Raw genomic sequence first — 15555 nt, forward strand, 5'->3', positions numbered from 1 at the left:
AAGACAAGGCACACAGGCCTAAAAACATGCATTCCTGCAGAAGCTCAGAGCTTGGATTTAAAAGTCTCCTAGTTTGCTGCAGCCGAAAACAATGACTGAAAGTGAAGATGCATGAAAGGTGAGCAATAATAATAATAATACATCAACCTGGAAAGATCCCAGCGAGCAGTACAGGGACAGGACTGGCACAGCTAAAAATAGTCTGCACCGAGCTGCCTGATGCATTGTGACGGGTTCATCCAGCCTCCCAGGAACGGGCTCTGTTTGATGAGGCTGAGGTCAGTTTGCTAAAGGAAAAGGATCCTAAGCAGAACTCTAACAACATTTAACAAAGAATCAGGCAAAGATGTATAAAAGTATAGGCTGGATGCCTATACTCACTCATTTCTGGATGATCTTTAAGATCCCTTTCAACCTAGACCATTCTATGATGGTTTCTAGTGGGAGGTGTCCCTGCCCAAGGCAGGGGGTTGGGACTAGATGATCTTCAAGGTCCCTTCCAACCTAAACCGTTCTACGATTCTGCCCAGAGAGGAAGCCTGGGGCTCGTGTACATCTGAAGCGCTCCAAGGCAAGGCTCAACCAGGACCTGGGTGTGTGCAGCCCTCCCGGTGGCCACAGGCACAGAGTCGCCCTTCCCTCAGGGAAACAGAGGCAGTGGCTCTGTCTGTACGGAGCAGCAGCTCTCATGGGGACAGCCTGACGGGAGCTCCGTGCCGGGGCTGACGGGTGCTCCGCCGGCTGCACTAAAGAAATGAATTGGCTGAAATCCCCTCTTCTTCCTGCGCGTCAGTGGGTTTAGTGAGCGGAATGATAATCGTGTACAGCAAATACATTTTTTTCTATCTGTTCGGTACGGCCCCCTAAAGCTGCGCAGACTCTGTTAGTATTTTCCATCTGTTCATTTAATGTAGGTGCCCAGCGTATTTGCCTCCAGAGGAAGAAACATAGGTCAGCTTCTATTTTTCCTCTTTTGTAGATATTGACAGAGGAGAAAACTGGCACAAAGCAAAAATCAATAACCTTTCCTTCTATTTTTCCAGGCAGCTGCAACAGAACAGATGTGAAGACGAGTGGTTAACGGCACCCAATAGGGTATGAAGGCCTTGGATGGAAATGAACTCCAGAGATAAATCTGCTGTACTGCTCTGCGGTGGGACGCTAACAGGCAGCGAAGACGCAGGTCTCTGGAGCTCTCAAAACTTTGTGCCTGAGTCTGTCCCTGGATGTATAATCCTGCCAGATAACGATGGTCTCAGAATTCAGGTGGTGGGATTTTTAGTGCTGTAGAAGATGTAACACCGTACTCTCATGTCCACTGTAATAATGGAGGAAAGAGGAAGCGGAGGGCATCATTGGATGGGAAAGGGGATAAAACATGACATAAAAAGCAGATATGATCTAATTAAATCTTTAAACAGAAAATCCTGTAGAACTTCCTGATACTACTTGATTAGAAATAAACTTCTTTTACCCTCCAAAATAACTGCCTCCTGCTACAGCTCTATTCGCCAGCCCCTGAGCTACCAGGTGTGGGGCACTGTCCTTCTCTTCTGCTCTGCTGCAAGTCTGGGCAAGCCCTGTCTGCCATGCGGCAGTGGTCTGGCAGCAAATTTAGGAAGGACTGAGCCAGAGCACTTAAGACGCTCCTTATTGAATCGCTGGAAGGAATACTGCGACGGTTTTGTCCCTGTTCACTAAAAGATGCCATTCGGGCCCGAGACCCAACCAGCAGTGAATTACTGTAACTACACCTACACAGCTTGCTGAAAATCTGCCTTGCAGATTTCTCCACATGAAGAGGTCATCTACTATTACAAAAGTCAATACCTTCATAATATGTTCTGTGACCAGAACAGAAACAGACTAGCAGGGCTGAATTTTTCATGATTTGTTCTATTTCCTTGTGCCAGAAAGGGTTTCTGGCTCGGGAGGCTGCCTCCTCCCCAGCGCTCCAGTTGCCCGTGTGGAATGTGAGCAGATTCCGTACCTGTGCCAGGGCAGCCTTCGCAAAAAGACTGTCTTAGCGTGAGTCTAAAATATCCTCCTGCGTGATAACGTACCTGCATGCCAAGAACTGTCCTTTGCAACGACAATGCGAACTGACATATCGAATCCATTGTAGGCATATAGGTTTAAGTGCCCCTTGTACCTTGTGGGCAAGTGCTTTTAATCCCGTTTTACCGCTGAGGAGCGTTTTAGGGACAGCGTGTGGCTTCTTGAAGGTCACAGCAGAGTCCGTAGCCAAGACAGAAGTAGGATTCCAAGTGGTTCTTGATCTGCTGCTCTTCTTGGATGAGTAAACTTTGCCTTCCTATAACTTCAGGCACATGGAGAAATTCCATTCTTGCTGTAGAACAGCACTTAAGTAGCTAGGAATAGTCTAGGAATACTGCCTGCCTTTCTCCGCGGCACAGGAGATTAACCTCGCAAGGGCAGTATACGTGGGGCTTGATGGGCTTGGAGGACCATGATGTTCTGCCTGCAGCCTCTTCCGCAGCCCGCGGTGAGCAAGAGCTATGCCAGCACCAGCTGGCGCGATCCCTCTGCCTGTACTTAAGCAAAGCCCCTGCTGCCAACAATTAACTTGAACAGCATATTTCAAATGCCATGAGCGTAAGGACCACAATTGAGCTCAAAACGTCTGTGAACAACCGAGCTGACCTTTGACATCTCCCTCCCTAACCTGCAGGAAATCCGCAGGTTGACAACACCAACAGAACAAATCAGTATTTTTTCTATACGAGACCGTATTTTCCATCTACGTGAAACCAGCAGCTCCCAACTGAAGAAGCAAACCAGTATTTAAAATTCAGCCAGTCCCAAACCATTACATTCTTACATTTGCTAGTTCTGTTCACGGAGTTACAAACGTAGCTAGTAAACAGGAGAAAAAACAACAGCTCCACAAGCAGGCTTTTTCCACCAATAATAAAACTACTTAAATTTTTGCCACCTCTTCCCTTCATACTCCCAACCCTTCGATTCCATATGAACCATCTAATAGTCTCATCTTATTCCATCTGCAGTCTATGCGTCTTTATCATCCCACTCTCGGATATTCAGAACACACTTTGCCTCTTCTTCCATCATCACAGATCCTCTGCATCCTCATCTGGGCATTTTGCTGTAAATTCACACGCCTTCAAGGCCGAGGACATCTTACCTGGGCTAACAGAGCGTTGTGAGTTTAGAGCACTGTAGGAAATGTTTAATTATTGTTCTTCTTTTGTAAAGTAAAAAAAAACAAACAAAGCAATCATTATTCCCCCTAAATAGCTGAATATCAGCAGTGAGTGAACTGTTCCTCAAATACCCCTGGTATTTAACTGTTTGGTTAAAACCACTTGCCGGACCCAAAATCCTCAAATTCAAACTCAGCTGCAGTGCAGCACCGAAACATCTCTCTACAGCAAGTGTCCAGTCTCTTTAAAAAACCCCTCGCAATACATCTTAAAATATTTCATAGAAGAAATACTCTTTTTAGTAATGCAAACTGCCAGAATGGAACACGCCGTGTATTGGTGTAGCGTTCCAGTTTAATACCTGTGACACTATTAATGGAGGGGACTCTGTCCTTTGCTGGCAACAACATGAGGTCATCTGATGGGTCCTCTCTGTCTCTAAGTGCTGCCACAGAAAAATCAGAGGAAAAAAAAAAAAGGGTTGACAACTCTGCGAGTCCTTCCCCTGCCCCACATAATAGAATCTGCAAAGCAAAAATAAGGTCAGACACTTTCAAATTGCTGCAATAGGAGAACTGGGAGATCATTTTATATCTAGTTCTAGAAAAGGCTAAAAATAAGCCTGATGTGAGGCAGAAGACAGAGTCTGAAAATGGATTATTCTCATTTTTCCTGTAATGTAATTTGCAGATGTGCCGTGTTTAAGAGAGCAGAAAAGGTGCACAGACTGGGGATTGCTCTTTTTGGGGTTTGCACTATCTAGTCTGTAATGAGTATTCTCTGTCTAGTGTTTGTACCCACCACTTTTAAAAGGAAATGTTCATCAGCACTGCTACTCAGCACGAGTTTCCACACCTGATCAAAGGTGTTAACAGCAATTTTTTTTTCTTATTAAATGCTTAAGTTTAATTTTAGGAGAGAAGAAAAACCTACTAGAGCTGTTTAAATAACCCAATTCTGGTCATGTAAACAAATGGGTGAACCACTGAGGCTCACAGGTCTCTGTAGCGCTGAGTGGTGGCTACTTAAACACTCACATTCTTTTGTTCTGACGGGCTGCATCGGTGCAGCAATTTATTCCTGTCGGCGTCTGCACCAGCGATACACACTGCAGTTGCATCCTGCTGCCTGATCTGCATTGCTGTAGCTTTGCCGAAAATATCCAGTCTGTCTCCTGCAGGATGCAGAGAGGGACTGAACAACGACACAACTTGGGTATCTATCCACAGCATCTTTCTGTACCTCTGAAAGGGTATGGGGGTAAAAAAAAAAAAAAAAGAAATCTCATGCTTCCAGGTATAAAATCAGGGATTAAATAAAAACATGATAAAAAAAAATCCTTTGAGGGGCAGACTGTCCAACACCTGCCCAGGGTGGTGTTTCTCAGGAAAAATCTAGGTGAGTTTGGATTTCCCCTCCGGAACAACCGGGAGTGGCGGTTGCTGGAGACAGGAGTGCAGAACCACTCTGCGCCCGCTGCGGAGCATCAGCGGCGCTCCAGGTCTGCGCCCGTGCAGAGACAGAGGATCACTGCTCAGCAAAGCTCCAGGCGCTTAACGCTCACCCCGACTGCCCAGAAACGCATCATGTTACACCCTAATTACATTACAGTGATTTACACACCCTGGCACCCAAAAGTTGTCACAGCTTGGGGAAAGGACTTTTTTTTTTTCATAATAAAAAAGGCATTCTTCCCAATTGCCGGTGAAGCCATTGCTCCTAATAAGTACACCAATGTGGGCGTTTCTTCTGCAGCGATCTGGGGTGAAGCTTTGTTTTTTCAAGTTATCTGTGTCACGAGCAAAGAAGAGGACATGGCCCGCAGAGGCAATTCTCAGCAGTCCTGAGCTTTCACTTGCGAGGAGTGAAGTACCCAAAGCACTGCTGACCTCGGAACGTTGCCTTCTGGCTGATACCTGCCGAGGCTGCGCCGGCATCCGTGACGGAGTGAGGGAATAAGAGTGAGGTCATCAGATTTCTGATTCGTTTCTGCAGGGCTCTGCCATGGCAAGATCCTGGACTTGTACGTATCGTCTTCCAGGGGGTATCAAAGTATAGCTCAGGTCTCGCAAGTTTTCATCAAGCGAGTAAGAGAAATACAGCACAGAGTGCAGTGGTGTTTGGAAATAACATATGACCGCTTTAACCCTCCACTGCAGTACTACAGAACAGGAATGGAACAACGATATAGTCAAGTGGAATCACAGTGGGAATTGTAGTTGAGTGGTTTAAAGAAAGAACTGAAGTATTTATTATTACTAGTGCATAAAAGCTCTTACAGAAACCATTCTTAACCATTTTCTCTCTCTTATCACTTTGGAAGGGTGGGATTAAATTTGTGTTATAAAAATTGCACCAAAAACGATTGGAATATAATAGAGAGTGATGTACTATATCGCATTCTCTGCTAGTCCTAAATTTACTAAAAGCCTCTTTAAGCTGTCAGACTTCTGAAGCAGTATGAAAATAGTTTTAAAAGAATTGTGATTTTTTTAAAAAATAGAATTGCTGTATAAAGAATTTTTTTCTCACGAGTGTTTTTGTGAGAGGGGCAGCCTTATTGACTGGAATTCCTGTGCTAAAAAAGCAACCTACAAAATATGCCAGGAATTGTGGCAATGATAAAAGTAGTGTAAAAAAAAAAGTCACGAGGCACTGAAAGCCTGGAAATTCTGTTTTTGAAAGGAAGTGTGGTGGAAACTGGAGGAAGCTTTACAGGAAGGAGAGGCTGCTGTCCTGATAGTCTGTCCTGCCTGGAAGAAGAAATTATCTCTAAGCAAACGCCCAGAGACCGGTACACAAAGGAACAAACAAACGAAAAAATCCCAGCAATAAAACCCTGGACTACTTTTCACAGAAGCATGGAAAGTAAAGCTGGGAAAGCTTAATTTCCATAGGCAGAGCTGCAGAGAGCAGCGTTACACTGCTTTGCTTCCCTCTTAGTTCCTTAGAGAGGTCTGTGACATCTGCCCCGTGTGCCCTGACCCCACTGGTGATGAATGGGTTTAATCTCTGGCGCGTGACACCAGCGTTCGCGATTCCCGTAGGTTAATTGATTTCTTTTGGCAAAGACCCTTTCCAAGTCCCGTTGTCTGAGCAGCATGACTGGCTGCAGAGGGAAAACAAGGCATCTCGGAAAAGAAATCCTCCTGTACCCAGCGAGTAACGGGAAGGGGCAGGAGGGAGGACCGGCCGGGCACAGAGCCGTCCTTGCCAAAGGTGGGCACTGCCAAGCGCAGATGCTCTGTCGGATGGGTGGGAGCTGGACGTCCGATTTGGAATCAGCATGGAGGTTTTGGCTGCTAATAGCAAAACGCTCTGTTGTCTTTCCTCTCCCAGGCAAGCGCGCAGCTAATAACAAACAAATCCTCCCCCACCAATTCTTCCCAGGAGACCACTGAACCTGTCAGCAACGGCAGACGGGACCCGATCGACAGCACAGACACCGCTGCCCGTGGCAGGGAGAGGAGCCCCGCGCCGCCGTTGCCAGCCTTATCCCAGCCTTATTCCAGACCCGATCTTGCTGTTCAGTAACGTGTCAAACCTGAATTAAGCTGCGCTCTCCAGGAATCCGACTGTAGGACGCCAGGGTATTTTTAACATGGGAGTGGGCATATCCCAGAAACAGGGTGGTAGAAGCCGTTTGAGAGGAATTATTTTGTTAACTGTTATTTATGACAACTGTTCTCTCTCTGTATCCGAGCCAGTTCAGTAGCTGAATAATAAAAAAAAATCACAAACAAATGGGAATCAGACAAACTAGGAAAAGGACAGATGCTGAGAGAGAGAGAGCAACAAAACCAGGGATGAACCCCAAATATGTTTCTTCAAAAAGCGTCCTGGTAACTGGCTGGGACGCTGGAATGCTCTGGACGTGAACAGAGTAGAGCCAAATCTGCTCAGGCTGGGCAGCGCCAGCCAGAAATAACCACTCTAATGCAGGAGAAAGCAGAGCTGTGGGATGGGACCTCCCTCCTCCAGTAGCGCTGCTGCAGAGCTGGTGTTTTGGTACACCCTAAAAGAGCCCCGTAAAACTCACCCGCGCTGGCACCCGAGCAAAGCCACCCCACGAGCGATCAGCCCGCGCCCCGTAGGGCCTCCCGAGAAAGCCCTCTTCTGTGAGAACCAACTGGGGAGAACAGAGCAGTGCCTGGGGTAAAGGTCCAGGTGGGGTTCGATGTGCTGAGAAAGATGGGAGTGACCCAAAATTCGCCAGTACCTGAACACTAACACCCTCCTTCACCACCTGAGATGCTGTCACGCTGGCGTCGTGCCACACTGGCAACACACACAGCGCAATGGGATACATCTCCCCACCATAACTGTAAGTGGAATGAGCACTCTCCCCTCTGAATGTAGTGAAGACCAACGCCAAAGTTCTCCTAGAAACAGGTGGGGGCCCTGGGCGAAGGCCAACGCTCAGGCTACGCAAGGGGGATTTCATCTGCTGCGTTGTATTACTGGCTGATCAGAAAAAGCCACCCTGAGCATCTAGAAACTTATGTTCACCTTGCAATGTCCCCAGGTGATCGCTACTTAGCCTCACATATACCGCTTCTGTGCACGACTGCAGAACCGGGGCTGGAAGGCAGCCCGAGAGCAGTTCCCACCTTCCTGCCTCAAGACCAAGCCAGGGAAGCCTTCAGGAACACATGACAGCTTCCATGTCTTCTCCAAATAATCTGCTGTAGTAGCACCTACCTCTTTTTTCTCTTAGGAAGTCCTTCCTAACATCTACTCTCCGATTTCACTTAAATTTAATTTAAAGTGTAATTTATTACCTGCATATAAGGGCTTTAAAGCAGGCACACATCAGTCATGTCGCATCTCCAAAGCCACCCTGAAGTTCAGCTGTGCAGGACTTAACCTCCTTACAGGATACACGATGAGGTCTTGTTTTCTCCATCGTGTTTAAACACCTCATTATAGGGAGAATGTGTATGTCTAAAGGCACCAGGAGGCAGAAAACCTTTCCTCTCTCTGGTATTTGTGTGTATTAGTAAAAGGAACATGGAACTGCTCCTACAGGGCCCCAGCACCATCTGTGGCACTGCTTCCAAATCTCTTGTATCCATCTGATATGAAGTATGAGCCAGAAAATATCACCAAAACCATTCACACACTTACGTCAACCTCCAAACACCTTGTTTTCCTTCTAGCTGTACAATGTCTAGTGCCAGTGATACGTCAGGGCCCTTCTCTTTAAGGTAGAGCAAGGTCTGCTCTGCTCTTTGTGTGCAGAATTCCACGGGCTGTGAACAAGCCTGCACTGTATTTCTTCACTCCACATATCTACGTCTGCGTCATTAAGCCGACACAAACCCTTGCGCAGCGAGATTTACAGTGGGAGAGCCCGCTCACGCAACATTCCCGTCATCGCGGATGGCCGACGCAGCGCTGGTGGTACAACGGCACGCCTGCGTCGTCGTTCTTCACCCAACGCAAACGGCTCTTGCAGCCAAGCCGCAGGAACGATACCTCCTCCTCCCAGCGGGAGAAAGGCAAAGGCAACTCATAGCCAACACCAGACTAGTCACCTGCCCCCATATTCAGCATGACATTATACATAGATACTCTTATTTTTTGACAATTATGAGAAAGAGACTAACCCCAGAAGTTTGTATGTCATGTGGAAGCGTCTTCTGAATTACTGTAGTTGCCAACCGTGAGGTGGTCCGAATCGGTTTCTTTACTGAAAAACAGTAGCTTTTTTTTTACAAGCTGCAATGAGGGACTGGGAAAGACTATCTTTCATACAGCGACCCCTGAGCACGTGTGTCCCCACATTCACAGCTTTCCTCCTCTTGCCTGATGTTCCTGCGTATTGGAGGTAGCGAGCAGGGCACGGGGGGCTGGACGGGACTGTGGGCTCAAAGTTGACCGCCAAGCTCTGTAGAGTATCTCTCGCTCTTCGCCCAGCAGTCCACGTGTTCCAGCACACAGCAACCCCTCAACACAGAGGGGCTGGGCTGTGGCGTGCTCACCCAAGGGTAAGAGGGGCCTGTGACCTCAAATACGGTGCTCCCCTCCAGGCCATATGGCCAACAACCGAGATCCACCAGAGCAGAAGCGTGTAAAGGGTGCCCAGCCAGCATGACCCACGCCCCGGTGCTTCGTGCAGCCTCATGCACTCCACTGAGCTGAGGTTCTTAACACACAACCCAACATCCTTGACCCGGGATGGACCAAGGCCAGGAAAAGGGTACAAGCACAACGTTCACGAGAGAAAACAGGCTGCGGTACCTCCCCATTTGCAATCGCCAGGTTACTCACTGTTGTTCAGCTTTGGCTCGGTCACTTAGGAAGAAGAGAGCTGTGGCCAGGAAGAACATCCCTCCTAGGACAACGACAAACGGGCAGAGCATGAGTGCATACCCCAAGCTGAGGAACTCCCAGACTGGGGACTCCTTTGTGCTTTGTCGTATTAGGTCTGAGATCTAGGAGAGAAGGGAAAAAAAAAAAAAAAACACCAAATTAGTCACTTAGATGAAAGAGAGACATGGTTATGGTTAAGGGAACATGATTCACTCTACAAGTGCCCCCTGAACATATGCATGGAGTTTAAAATGGAACAGTGTGTTCAGTAAGGGCTGAATGTTCCTTGCACGCTTCAGTTGTCCACAGGCCACCCTGGAGATGGGGCAACTTATGCTGCGAGCAGCTCGGCAGGGGTTCTTCTCTACCTCTCACACTCTTCTGTCCCGATTCTTCCCACAGCCCTCTCCATGTTCTCCCTGGCTGCTTCATTGACTGCATCCGTGGGTGTCTATCCTTGCTGTACTGACCAAGCCTCCTGATCAGTCAATCACAGAATGGTTTACGTTGGAAGGGACTTTGAATATCATCCAGTTCCACCCCCCCTGCCCTGGGTAGGGACACCTCCCCCCAGCCCAGGTTGCTCCAAGCCCCGTCCAACCTGGCCTTGACCACCTCCAGGGATGGGGCAGCCACAGTTTCTCTGGGCAACCTGCACCAGGGGCTCACCACCCTCACAGGGAAAAATTTCTTCCTAATATCTAATCTAAATCTCCCTTCTTCCGGTTTGAAGCTATTCTGCCTCGTCCTATCACTACATGCCCTTGTAAAAAGTCCCTCCCCAGCTCTTCTGTAGCCCCTTTAGGGACTGGAATTCCACAATAAGGTCTCCCCGGAGCCTTCTCTTCTGCCAGGCTGAAAAACCGCAACTCTCCGCCTGTCCTCATCAGAGAGGGGCTCCAGCCCTCGCAGGATCTTTGTGGCCCTCCTCTGGGCCTTCAACAGGTCCATGTCTTTCCTATATTGGGGGCTCCAGAGCTGGAGGCATTACTCCAGGTGAGGTGTCACCAGAGTAGAGTAGAGGGGAAGAATCACCTCCCTCCTGCCATTTCTATCAAGTCCTGCTTAGTCCTACACCTTCCCTACCTTTCTGCAAAAGCATTTATTAATTTCCATTTCTGTGTATTGAGTGGGAACGGGGAAATGTTCTTCACGGAACAGAAAAAGCAGAGATCCCATCTGATTTTCAGAAACAGAACTTGAACGTGGGTTTTTTATCCCCATGTCTGAGGTATGGGCTTCATTCCCTCCTCTACCCTCCCGGGCTTGCTGCACTTCCAAGTGTAACTGTGCGCAGGACCTGACTCTGCCCCCCGGGCTTAGACGAGGTCTGTCGCACAGGGGCTGCGCTCACACCGAAGGACACACACCACCGAGTTTATGGGCAAAGCCAACCTGCATCTTCCCACAGCCGAAAAGCACAATTATATGAAAGTAAACGCAAGTTTGCACTTACAGGAAGGAGCAGTGACATGCAATGGCAGTATTTAGTTCGTTATGAAAAGCTTTTGCTAAAACCCAGCAATATTTAATGACTGTCTGTAGCTAAAACAATCACATTTTAATATTTACTGTCCAGCAAACAACTTTACTCTCCATAAATCCAACGGAGCAGTAGGGGTGAGGCTCAAGGCATTGGCTATTTAAATGTCCAACTCTGTTTTTATCTGTGACATTTCGTTGAGGCAGAAATACAGGTTTACACCAAAAGACTGCAGGGAATTTGCAACAAAATCCTACTGCCGCGCACACACGCAGATCGGTTCCAGAAATAGTTGAAGCTAGTGCAGCATCTTCTAAACTGCTGCATCACTGCTAATAAAAGAGGTGGCATCAGACACAAGCGACAAGCAAAATCTGACGTTCGGGGCTTAAATCCTGACCATCAAGCGAGGACATGTCACACGCCGGAGGAACGGCCGGTTCCCGGCCCCGCAGGCTGCTGCGGTGACATGGAAGGTAAACGCCCGCGAAGAGATGCCTCAGCAGAGGCCAAGCACAGCAGGAGGGGACAGGAGGATGACACTCGTGGGGACCCAGGTGAGCAGGTGGCAGAGCGTGTCTTAGCAGGGAGACTCTGGAGCGTTGGTGGTCTCGGTGCCTTCACGTCCGTCTCACAGCTCGGCCCGGCTCCTGCTGGAGCGAAGGAAAGGAGGTGCAACCACTGCACGTGGAAGAGCAGAAGACCAACCACCTTTCCACACGGAGCGTTCTTAAGTAGAGAGGAGTGAATAAACACGGGAAGAATGTATCTACAGAAAGAATTTGAAGGTTTTTAGCCAGACTTCTCTGTTTCGTTCCCTGCCCTAGAAAGGAGGAGGAGAAACTTTCAGTGCTTGGGGTATCGCTAAGGAAACGTTCCCATTCTCTCAACCAGAACTTTATTCACAGCGTGTAACACACACAGGGCAAAACAAGAGTGTTGTGAACAAGTCTCACGTGAGAAGTTATGGTTAAAAAAAAGTCCTTAGACCAAAGGTAAATAACAGTGGCTATTAGTCTGAGCGACTTATTAAAAAATAGCAACAAGACTTGAAGGTGAAAAGAATGCACCCACAGGAAATGAGCAGAGCGCACACAGCACCCAGAAGACTGGGACATCACCTGGCAATTTATGCCCTCTTGTATCCAGACACCTCAATTCCCAACATTTCCCTTACTCGTCATTATGAACCAAAATCTGGCATCGAACCAGCCCCTCTGTGTGCAATAGCCAGAATTGAGGCTATTCTAAAGCAGAAATTTAGAAATTCTATGCCACTTTTCATTTTTTGTGAATGGATACAATTATCCTCCAAAAGGACCAGACAATAAATCACTCGACAAACTGATATGATAAATCAGCAGTAGAGGATGAAAAGCCAGGCATGCGCTCCTGATTGCTTTCTCTTACGGACGACATGACATTCTAAGCTAAAACCAGCTTTGAAAATGTAAAGTCTCCAACAAACAGAACTCCCAGTGCAGCTTGCCCCGCATCGCGTCTAAGGCATCGCGTTGACCTTTTATACCAACAAATCTTGTTAATATTGAATCTCACACCTCTTTCATTTTTAACCCAACATCTTGTGCAAGTGCCTGTTTTAGAAAAAGCAGTGTTTCCTCCCACGCAGGGTGGAATTCTTCCCACCAAGCCAGCCGGCCTTTCTCATCTGGGTTTCATACAAGCCCCCCAGCCACGTCTGCATCTCTTAACTCGAGAACTTTATCAGGGCCCACATATATGTTTTTGCTGTTAACTTACAGTCACTGTTCCCTGTTGTTTTCTTCCGCTCAGTTACGAGCCACCTGCTAAGGCTGGAACTTTGGCATCTCCTCTCAAGAGGACACAGGACATAATTACAGACTCAGGCTCCAAAAACGACACACTGTCTGCCAAACGGTCTGCTCTGTACTGCCAATTTTTGGCTTTCCAGACTCCTTGCAATGATAGCATCCCGAGTTGTCTAACTGTGACTTGGCAAGACCCAGTCTCGCATCACATTCGGTGTCTTCTCTCTATCGCGAGTAACAAAAAGTGCCAGTTTTTCGGCATGGAGTCAGGTGTGGGACTCCTTTCTTTGTTCTGCCAATTGGTGGGCGGCAAAAAACTTCAAAACATTTACCCAAAAACTTGGGGGTGGAAAATCAATAAGGAAATCCTGCTGCTGCTTTGCGGTCTAATCAAAAGTCTTTGATACCATCCTAACTATGAAAGTTCACGTTGTCTTTTCCCTCGCCACGTAACACAGATGTCAGACCCAAAGGAATGACTTTGCTAAATAAACTTCAGCCGATGGCATTTTTACAGCAGAATACAAAGGGGGTGTGCTCAGCCCGTGGCAGCCAACTGGATGGAGTCCCGCTAGAGAAAACACCCACTTCAGCTGCAGCGGGCATGACCCCAAACCCCCCAAATCTCCGACTGTCTCTCAATCGGAGTGCAGAAGACAGCAAAGGAAAAAAGGGAAACTTCATTACCTTCCTTGGGAAGCACGTGCTGTGTTTTAGGGAACACCGGACGGGCTATTAATGTAATAAAAGCTCAGGTAGGCTGAAGCCCGAGGAAGAGGTTTGTTTCTGTGTTACTGCCCCTCCTGGACAGCACAAGCGGATAAATTAAACTGATTTACTAATTTGACAATGTAACGGTAACAACATCTTTGCAATCATCGTTTCATCTACCCTGTCTCATTGCCGAGTCACACATCTCAATTCCTCTACAACTGCTTGATTTTTCTAAATTTCTGATGTTGCCCCTTGGGCACAAATCTTGCTACGTAAAAGGATATTTCCACTGCGGTATCTGGCACAAATACCTGATTTTCATTATCAGTGATGTGATACAAGCCCGGTTCTCCCTGGCTCCTCTCTACAGCACAGTTCCCTAACACAGCGGTCCCGGTAACCCCACAATACCACCCCAGTTGTTTGGGTTCACCCACTCCGAATTCAGAGATGCATGTGAAAGATTTCTTTGATTTTTTTAAAAAAAATCTAATATGAATGCAAATGAGGACTAGAAAACAAAAATAAGGGATTCTATAAAGTAAACAATTTGCTGGACCTGTGGGGGAGCACCAACATTTATACTGTGCTAAATGGCATGACAAATACATTATAAAAAGAGGAAGTAAAAGCCAACTATTCTATGATATGCATTCTGAAAGCCACAGAAAGGTAAAAACAATCATATTAGAAAAGTTATTTCCATTTCAACATTGGCATGTTTGGATGTTCGAGGGCAAAAAACAAAAAGCCAAACGCCGTTAATCTTAATTGTGTTCTTTTGAGATCGCAAACCAATTGAATACTTGTCTGGTGACGATATCGATACCCTGCACTTGCGCGTGGTACCCGAGCCTGCCCAGCAGGACCCGGAGCACGGCCCGTGGCTGGCTCAGCGGTTTCTGCCCTCCTGCCCCCTCCCAGGATGAGCACGTTGCCGACGATAAGCAGTGCCTCCTTGAAAGGGCTGCAGTAAATGAAAAGAGTCGATCAAGGCTTCTGCTTGCAATGCCAGCAAATGGACTTTGTACATCTGTTGGCGTCACAGCAACTTTTACCTCCGGACAACCTTTGCTCCGGTTAACAGGAGAGGGATGGAAGTCTATTTTCGTCATGTCATGAACTGCCTTTCTCTCCGGGTCTGGTCTGCCCATGAGTTTTATAAGTTGACACTGGACTTTCTCCTGTCCTAGCAAGGAGATGTCTTGGGGCAACCGTGGAATTGAGGAACACGGCTCAGGTGACAGGGCACACGTACCTAAACGTGATGGACCACGGTTTGGAAGCACGCCCTTTAGCAGCACCCCTGTCCCCAGGGAAGAGGCCAGGACACTCGTCTCTCCTTGCAGCACAGGTCCCTTCCCTGCCGGTACGTCCCAGGAGGAGGAAGCCATTCCCACCACGTTGCAGGAATCAGACACCTCATTCCGAAAGATGCTCAGCACCATGGGAACTCTGTGTCCATGCTGGGAGTTCACAGGGTCCTTGGCAGCTCAGAAAGGAGCCGCTCATTTAATGAGATTTTTAGTGCACTGAAAAGGAGTGACAGAGCAGGTGGGACAGAGCTTGAAATATTTGACTGAAACAACAACCAGCTCTGGATTTTGGAGCTTTCTTTAATGAGATACTTTTACAGACTTTAAACGTCCGTTTATCAAAAGCACTGAGAACTTGCACTTCTAACCAAAGTCACGGGAAATGACAAGTGCAAGGCAGCTCTGCAAAAAAACCAGAACAGGCTGTGAACCCTCGGCAAAGAGCGTTTTATGTATGGGAAGTCTTTGGGGTTTTTTAGGGCAGATTTAAATCATGTTCATTGCTGAGTCATCAGAAGCAGGAAGCTTGTTAGCCCGTTGCAACGAGGAGATAAATCCTGTGTGGATTGGTCTCCAGGTGCTTCATTCTCCCCCTTTTTTCTTTTTTTCTTTTTTTTTTTTTTTTTTTTTTTTGCCACTGACAGCCATGTCAAAGATTTGGCCTTTCCCTGCACTATGACTAAGGCTTTTAATTACTCAGCTCAGGCAGGACCAGAGAAATCCTCAATGTAAAGTTGCTGCTTGAAGAAACA

General features: G+C 47.4%; 1 protein-coding gene across 1 annotated transcript in view; it reads right to left on the bottom strand.

The window, feature by feature from the left end:
* SPNS2 (SPNS lysolipid transporter 2, sphingosine-1-phosphate) overlaps positions 1–15555 on the bottom strand; it is a gene marked incomplete at both ends in the record, with an annotated part of 140387 nt that overhangs the window by 5897 nt on the left and 118935 nt on the right. The window contains one exon of the mRNA XM_082493036.1: positions 9459–9622. Coding sequence (XP_082349162.1) covers positions 9459–9622 — 164 coding nt within the window. The remainder of the gene's footprint in view (positions 1–9458; positions 9623–15555) is intronic.

This window comes from Vanellus vanellus (assembly GCF_965231255.1).
Source record: "Vanellus vanellus genome assembly, chromosome: 19".
Lineage (NCBI taxonomy): Eukaryota > Metazoa > Chordata > Aves > Charadriiformes > Charadriidae > Vanellus > Vanellus vanellus.